Here is an 8,361-nt window from a genome sequence, read left to right as displayed (position 1 = left end):
ACAAGACTTGCTCCTTCTGCATTCTCTCCTCTCGGCACGGTGCCTTTGTGCAAAGAACAGTCCTGCAGCCTTTGTGCCAGGTGACCTCTTTTCCCAAATGGGAACTTCCCTCCTTCCTCGTTGTCCAGAAGCTCTTTCACATTTCTGTAAATCATCTTGCAATATGCAAGGAAAGCACGCACTTTTTTCAAAAGCATGTTATGTTCCAGCAGCCCCCCCCCAGCCCGGCGGGAGGTTTGTGCCTAGGGGCCGGGGAGGGACATGGACTTCCTAAAGAGCCGAGGATGCCTGGGGGGCCCTGGGTAAGGGGGTGGGGGCACGCCGTGCTGGCCACCGGAGGTCACCGCCTGCTCGTAGGTGGGCAGCTCCGAGTCCTCGGCTCCCACGGGGAGAGGGTTCAAGGAAAACTCCTCGTGCCTCCTGAAGATGTTGGCCGAATTCCTTCTTCTGCTCCTCACATAACCCAGGTACCTAAACAAAGGTAACAGCAGGTAAGTGGAAAGTTCTGCTTTAAAGGGAAGCGAGAAGATGAAGTATCGTATTTGTGGGGTTCCCAGATGAAGGAAGGAATGATGAATGTGACTCCATGTTCTCAGAAGGCTAATTTATTATTTTATGATACTGTATTGTATTAAAGAATGCTATACTAAACTATACTAAAGAATAGAGAAAGGATACTTACAGAATGCTAAAAAGACAATAATGAAAACTGGTGACTCTCTCCAGAGTCCTGACACAGCTTGGCCCTGACTGGCCACTGAGTGAAAACAACGCACAGCAGAAACCAATGAAACAATCACCTGTGGGTAAACAGTCTCCAAACACATTCCACATGTGAGCACAACACAGGAGAAGCAAATGGGATAAGAATTGTTTTCTTTCTCTCTGAGGCGTCTCAGCTTCCCAGGAGAATAATCCTGGGCAAAGGGATTTTTCAGAGAATGTGAATGCCACAATTAAGTCTTAAGCATAAAATAAACAAAAGCCCCAAAAAAAACCCACAAGAGAAAAACCATACCTTCATTGATCATAAAGACCAGAAGCCAAATACTCTCTCCAAACCACAGGGTAAGAATAGCTCAGTGATGTGAAATTTATAGGGAAGAGGAAGCACAGAATCCTTTTATATTCCTTTCAAGATTAGGACAAAGGAGCATTCAGGAGTAGAGACTTGGTAAAAAAAGCATTTCCTCCAAACTGCTTCATCATCTACTACCACAACTGCTTCACATCTGAGGTACAGCACGTGCCATGAGAGCATACAGCTTATTTGAAAGCACCAACAGAGCATGTTAGACTTCCCATTGCAGGCTCCCACCTACTAAAACTATTCCATCATCTTAGTAAGAATATTTTGAAACTAAGAACACACACACAATAAAAAAAGGCAAACCCAAAGGTTGGGTGTGCAATACTGTTTTATGTTTTTGTGTTATTAACTGCAGCATAACTACTGTTGGTGCTCACTTAACTTTGCTTCTAGGCAAGTAAGAACTAGAACTTCCACTGGATTTTCTGAGAATACAATAGTTAGACGGACCCACATTGATTTTTAAAATGCCACTCTTAAGGAAGAGTTTGTTTCGTGTGTGTTTGGGTATTTTAAGCCGTGAAATTCCTTACCCCGGTGGTTGCCTTGATTTGCATCTGCTCTTGCAGCAGTAGAAGACAATCAGTGCAATTACAAACAACAGCACTCCAGCAGCAACCAGGCTGATGAGCAGTCCTGTGACATTAATCTTCTGTAGTGCCTCATCACCTGGAGAGAAAACACCGGTGATTTTCATTGGGCTCTTTCCCTCTACCCAGCCTGCAGTGCACGCTGTAAAATACGACTTTTGCACTGCTATTAGGCTGCTCCTTCCACAAATGTCTAACTTGCTGTAAGAAGCTGTAAATCTGTGCAGCACAACCCAGGAGAATCATTCACAGTCAGCTTAAAAGGGAGTTGATGCCCCCTTTTCTCTACATGAAGCTGTGGAGATGCCTGTCTTCCAAAGCCTTCCAAATATTCCTTCATGTACTTGTGACCTTGATCAGGTCAAACTGACAAATTTTTATTAAAATAAAACTAATTTTATTAAAAAAACCCTAATTAATTAATTATTAAATTTATTAAAATTATCTGGCATCAGACTACTCTGAGCCTAAATCAGGCTGTTATATATTACTATTAAAGAACTAGGGGGGAGAAAAATGAAAACCAAACCAGAGCAGCAGCCACAGAATCACTGCAAAGTTTACCAATTGTGTAATAAAGGAAATAAAGGTCAAGGAAATTATTATTTTTAACTACAGACCTATAATGGATCCCACTTTAAGATGCTTCAGTTTTATCATATCAGAAAATCAAATATATTTGTACAGTTCACAGTGATCTTCAGTAAAAAGATAATTTCTGATTTTCTTAAGAGATTGCATGATCTATTAAGAATGTACTATTATAAACAACCAGAAAATATTGCAATATAATAAAAAAGTAAAAAGATGACTTACCTATTTTTATTTTAGGGCCTTTAGTTGAATAGTCTTTCCAAAAATCCATCTATAAAACCCAAAAGGAATCCAATTTATATGAGATACATAAGTTGCAGGCCTATTGACTTATATTTAATATGGTACCTTGGGCAGAATATAACAGTGGCATAAACAGAAATAACTCCTGCTGAGGGATTTGTATTTACTCATCCCAGGGTATTTTTCTTCTACAACTTTGCATTAAAATTTCTTAGATCCCAGTTGGTAAAAGAAAAAAAGTGTATTTAACTGTACAGTGTTACCTCATATTTCTGCCAGATTACAATAGAAATTAGGGTATATTCTGACCCCAAAAAATGCTTACAATTATTTTTTTGCAAATCCCTACAAAACAGTATTTGAGGCAAAGTTAAATTCTTAAAATTCCAACATGTGAATTCACATCAGCTAGGAAAAATAGTGGGATTAATTTAGGAGAAAAACTTTAATGTTTTATGACCATCAGGCATTAAATGTGTTGAGTTATAATTTTCACTTTTGCTACCAAGCAAAAGACTCCAGCAAGATTTCAATTGAGCAATTTGACTTTTTCTTAGGAAATTGTTAGCAATGGCAAGCTAACACTTCCACCTTTAGGACAGGGGTGCATTCCTCACTCTTTCTGCAGAGCACACCTACAATCACCAAGAGAGTCTTGCTGCTTGTGCAACAACAAGTCTTCAGACAATCCTCACCTTCCTTTACTGAGCTGAAAGGTTTCTCATTATTTCTTTTTATAGCTATATATAGATATCTATATATAGCTATTTATATTTATTTACCAGGTTTCTTCTTAACTGCGTGGTGGGGAGTTAGAATGTGGTGCTACAGGAATACTCAGCAATAGCTGAACTCTGCAGCTTTGCTCCACACTGGCCTCTTACAAAACACTTCTGAGCATGACACAAGGATGCAGTCAGCCAATTAATACATTGATAATGAATAATGTGAAGCATTTAAACTGGATGCTGAGAAGTTACTAAAAATCCAGAAGTCTGAAAAATCTAGGAATAGCCACAAGTGGGACTTCTGAAGCTTCATTTCTATTTGCTTGCAGAATTAAAGTCCACATCTAAAGTCTTTAAGATAATATTCATATATTAAGACAACATTCATATATTAAGGCATTATTCATATATTAAGACATTATTCAACATATTCAAGTGCATTCCCCGTGTATCTAAAGCAAGAACCCCATGTAATTGGGATATCTGATTTTAGAACAAAATAAGTAGCCATCACTCAGTGCTGTGTTAGAGGAGTTACAGTATTTGTGTACAAAAATTTACCTTACAAGAATTTGTGTACAAAACTATGGTTATTTCACCAATAACTTCCCTCACTAAATTAAATTCAATTTGAACTGCTACCGTTTTATCAGGGTCTTCAAAAATTTCTCTTGCTTCTTCGTAATTGCAGAGTTCTTCATTGCATTCCCTTTCCAGGTTATCAGCTGTGAACGCTTCAAAATCGAATCTGTTGTTCAGAAGATGTCGTCCAATGAATAAATTGGCCTCCCTTGCAGATGTGAACACTAATGAAAAAAAAAATCAAGTTGATTTAAAACAAGTCAGGAAGGCTAAATTTGGTATTTTTAAAGAATAGTAAAGATTTTAAAGGAGCACATTGGGATAATTTCTTTCTCTAGCATCTCTCAGCTACATACCAGGGAAAGAAATACCAAGGTCTCTTCCTAAAATGTCTTCTTCACTACTATATTTTCTAACTATGTAACATAAAATAAATGTATTTGCCTTTCTCATAAGCCATCTCAGCTATTCTTTATCCTGGCCAAGAGAATCTGATTGTCATGAGAACTGTTGGTCAAGTTTTGGTGTGACCCCTGGTGGGATGTGAGCATCAGTTTTTAGTGGAGCTCTTAAGAACAGAGTAATTGTCACATAAAGCAGAAGTCAGTCAGATGCAAAGTAAGCAACGCCCTGACCTTTTGGGGGAAGGAGACAAGGGGGGGGGGAAGGAAAAAAACAAATATACATTTATCAATATTCTGGTATCTGTGAGTTCCAAATTTTATTTACAGAATTTAGTTTTTAAATCACATCAGCAGACTCCTAGTCATTCTACAATTATTCTCTTTTCACAATTGTGGCACTAAATTTTATGTAAAGTTGCATTATTGCCAAGTTTGTTTTGAATTTGTCCATGATATGAATTTTACTGACAACATGCATTTCTGAAGACTTCTGAAAAGAAGAGATTCTCTTCTTTTGTGTTCCATGAGGCCTCATGGAGTAAGTGGTGAGGTGAGATTCCAGAACAGTGAGTGAAATTATAGAAGGCTTTGGAACACAGGAATGCATTTCCTCACTAGGCATTTTCCATAGTCAAGTTTTAGCCTGCTCTTGCTACAGTTTCTTATTTAAAAAGAAAAAAAAAAAAAAAAAAAAAGGAGGCAAAACCAAATTTCTAGTGAAAACCTAATCTATGTCCATGAAATTCAGGCTATTTGGTTGAGCAAAATGACAAGAGGATTATTTTTGCAAGTGTAATGCAGAAACAGCATTGTTACATACCAAGCAGGATGGCTGATAAAGGAGATGAGATTCAGGATAAAGTTATTCAGCTACAAATTAGCTTTGTGTTCTTGTTAGCCTGTTTGGCAAGATTATCACATCGCTCTGGAATTTTCATTGTCAGATCTTGCAGTGCTATCTCATAACACTTTGCTCTCTGAAAACTGGGAAAACTGTAGCATAACTTACATATTGGTTGTTTATGTCTTTAATATGATAGAATATTTAAGGAATATGACAGCATATACTTATATAATTTGCACACTGCTACACTGTATACTGAAGCAGCTGCACATGTGCACATGCATTTGTTTTTGTTATTCTAAAGCAATTGCAAGAAAATCTAAGCTTAAAATATTTATACTATTCCCAAAGAGTAACCAGAGAAAAGGACTTAACAAAAACAAAACAAAACCAAAACAAACAAAAACCCCAAACAAACAAAAACAAAAGCCAAAACCAAAGTCAGAATTCCTTCAAATCCACAAGTGGAAAGGGAAAATAATTACATGGGGAAAAAATATTATGAATATTCTTGGTTCAGTGCAAATTACAAAAGTAACTTCAGTGTTCTGAAGCAGAGATCTTCAGTTTTGCTCAGTAGTGTTTAACTCTTTACCATGCAAGTAGCTGTCCTTTGAATTAACTTTGAGAACTCGTGCATTTTGTTTAAAATGGAATGCATAATCAAACTGCCTGGAGCCTAGAACCCTCAATTCCCAGGGATACATGGCCCACTTTTTCTTTTCAAGAATTTTTATCCATTTATCTGCACATTTTTCACTTTGCCACATATCTCCATCTCCAACTTACTTGCTACCTGGTGATTAAAACAGTATTTGAAGAAGGAAACAGATGCATTTGAATTGAGCCCTAAATGTGAGGGACCTAGATGCAGTTCTGCAGTCCTTGGTTTGAGAGAAAATGAACCACACAGTTTTAGGATGCCCAGCATTTAATTAAAAATGCAACCACACAATACCCTCAGTGAAGCAGCTCTGCTGGTCAAAGATGTTCAGAAAATGCTGAAGGGGAACCTCTCAATGCAGGTACCCCATGCCTTTGGAAACTGTTCTTCTTGCTAAATTATTGGATTATTTATATATATATGTATATATATGTGTGTATATATATATATATATTCCAATCTTTTATTGATATTAATATTATTGGATATTATAATATTAATATTATATTGATATTAATTGGATACTTCTCTTTCCAACTCTGTCTTTAAAGGAGGAGTGGTCTGGGCCTATTGTGAGGAGAGAGGTTTCACAGGAGCTCACAGGGAAGAGGCAGCCTGGTGTTTTATGCCCAGAGCAAGATGGATTTTAACAAATCATCTGTCACAAGCATTTTTCTGCTAGTCATGGTTTCTGCTCCTCATACTGTCCTGAAGGAGCCTCCTGCTCCATGTGATGACTTTTTAAAATCTGTCTTAAGGTTTAGCACTCTTTGTCCCCTGAGAAGACTGGACAGCTAAGCCAGAAATTTATTTTTGAAGCCCTTAAAACGCTAACCATTAAATGCTAGTGTTTAAGTCTCTCAGGGGAACTTATTTGCTTTTATATGAGCTCCTCCCCACTTCTCTCCCTCCACAGGGAAGAACTGCAAAAGCAGCACTATGTTTATCTTTCCAGGTGTTGTAAGGGGGCCTGGCATTGAGAGCAAATATCAATTTCGAAAACCAACCAAATAAACCCTTTCAAATACAAAACAATTTCAGATATACAAATACAATTGTGACGTGCTCAAATAGTACCAAAACAATACTGTCTTAACACAGGTTTCAAACTTTTTGAATTTTGATGGGATTCTGGTTGTATCAACCACAATAATCCCAGAGGGCTGGAAAAACTTCAGTTGTCCCAATCTGCAGTTACTACAAAACCTGATGAATACTTGATATTAACGCCAAAGTCAATTATCGCTCATTTCAGCAAGAGGTATTAAAAGAATATGAAATTAAGCATAAAGCAGCCTAATTTTGTCATGAAGTAAAAAAACCTCAAACAATTAAACAAAAAGAACAAACAACAAAACCGCCAAAAAACCCAAAACAACAACCAAAACAACAATAACTGAACAACTAAAGAAGCGAGCAAAGCAAAGTTAGAAACGATTTCGGAAAGCACAAAGCCACGTTAAAACTAAGTTACCATCTTTCCATTCCGGTCGCTTCAAGTTATTTAATCTCCCAGGGCAGTGAGGAAACGCCAGCACCGTCACATGCAGTTGACACAGCACCACCAAAACCGCGAACATGGCCGGGATCTGTCAGACAGAAACTAACGTGAGTTAACCAGGAACGACAGCGCAATCAACCCTCTGAAGTGTCAGCGATGAACCCTGAGTGAATCCTGACTCTGTGTGAAGTCATCCAGCGCAAGCACCTACACGCACTCCGGTCCTGGAAGAGACACCGACCCGAACTGGTCCTGCCTGTCTCTTGCGGAGCTCTCGTTGTGTAACACCGCACATGTCACCGCTCTCGCCGCCTCCTGCTCTCCTCCCCCGGCCCAACAGAGTGAATGGACGGGGACAGAGCCCCGCAGGGTGCCCCAGGTGGGCTCTGAAGCCGCAGAGCCTTTGCTGCCGGAGGAGGTAACCAAATCTCCCCGACGGGAACAGGTACAAAGCCCGTTTTGTCAGGGGCGTGAAATAAACCCGTAACTCTGCACGGAGCCACTCGACACAGGTAAAAACACCCCCACCCGAGGCGGGGACGTGCCACAGCCACTGGGGGCCACGGCAGGGCCGCCCCGCTGACTCCCGGCCCGGGCAGAGCGCTCTGCCAGCCCCGGGACGAGAGGGACGAGGTCCCGAGCAGCGCCCGGGACAAAAGGAGCAGCCTGCGCTGCCCTACCTGTCCCGGCGGGACAGCCTTTCCCTGGCTGTGCGGAGCCGGGTGTGGGACAGCCTTTCCCTGGGCTGTGCGACGGGATCCGAGCGAATGAGGAGCTGGGACAGCCTCTCCCTGGCTGTGCGGATCAGGAGCTGGGACAGCCTCTCCCTGGGACAGCTGTGCGGATCAGCTGTGGATCAGCCTTTCCCTGGCTGTGCGGATCAGGAGCTGGGACAACCTCTCCCTGGCTGTGCGGATCAGGAGCTGGGACAGCCTTTCCCTGGCTGTGCGGATGAGGAGCTGGGACAGCCTTTCCCTGGGCTGTGCGGCGGGATCCGAGAGAATGAAGAGCTGGGACAGACTTTCCCTGGCTGTGCGGATCAGGTGTGGATCAGCCTCTCCGTGGTAGTGCGGATCAGGTGTGGGACAGCCTTTCCCGGGCTGTGCGGACCCGGTGTGGAT

General features: G+C 40.8%; 1 protein-coding gene across 1 annotated transcript; it reads right to left on the bottom strand.

Annotated features, from left to right (window-relative positions):
* Positions 1-242: 242 nt before the first annotated feature.
* Positions 243-7,319, bottom strand: PRRG4 (proline rich and Gla domain 4; the record flags this gene model as incomplete). Its single annotated transcript, XM_084207399.1, has 5 exons — positions 243-471; positions 1,624-1,759; positions 2,497-2,545; positions 3,888-4,051; positions 7,214-7,319. The coding sequence occupies 5 exons, from the start codon at positions 7,317-7,319 to the stop codon at positions 243-245; spliced, it is 684 nt and encodes a 227-aa protein (XP_084063525.1).
* Positions 7,320-8,361: the final 1,042 nt, after the last annotated feature.

Source organism: Fringilla coelebs, assembly GCF_963513975.1.
Source record: "Fringilla coelebs genome assembly, chromosome: 6".
Taxonomy (NCBI): domain Eukaryota; kingdom Metazoa; phylum Chordata; class Aves; order Passeriformes; family Fringillidae; genus Fringilla; species Fringilla coelebs.
Note: the sequence above shows the minus strand (reverse complement) of the source record. Positions and strands in the feature narration are given on the sequence as shown.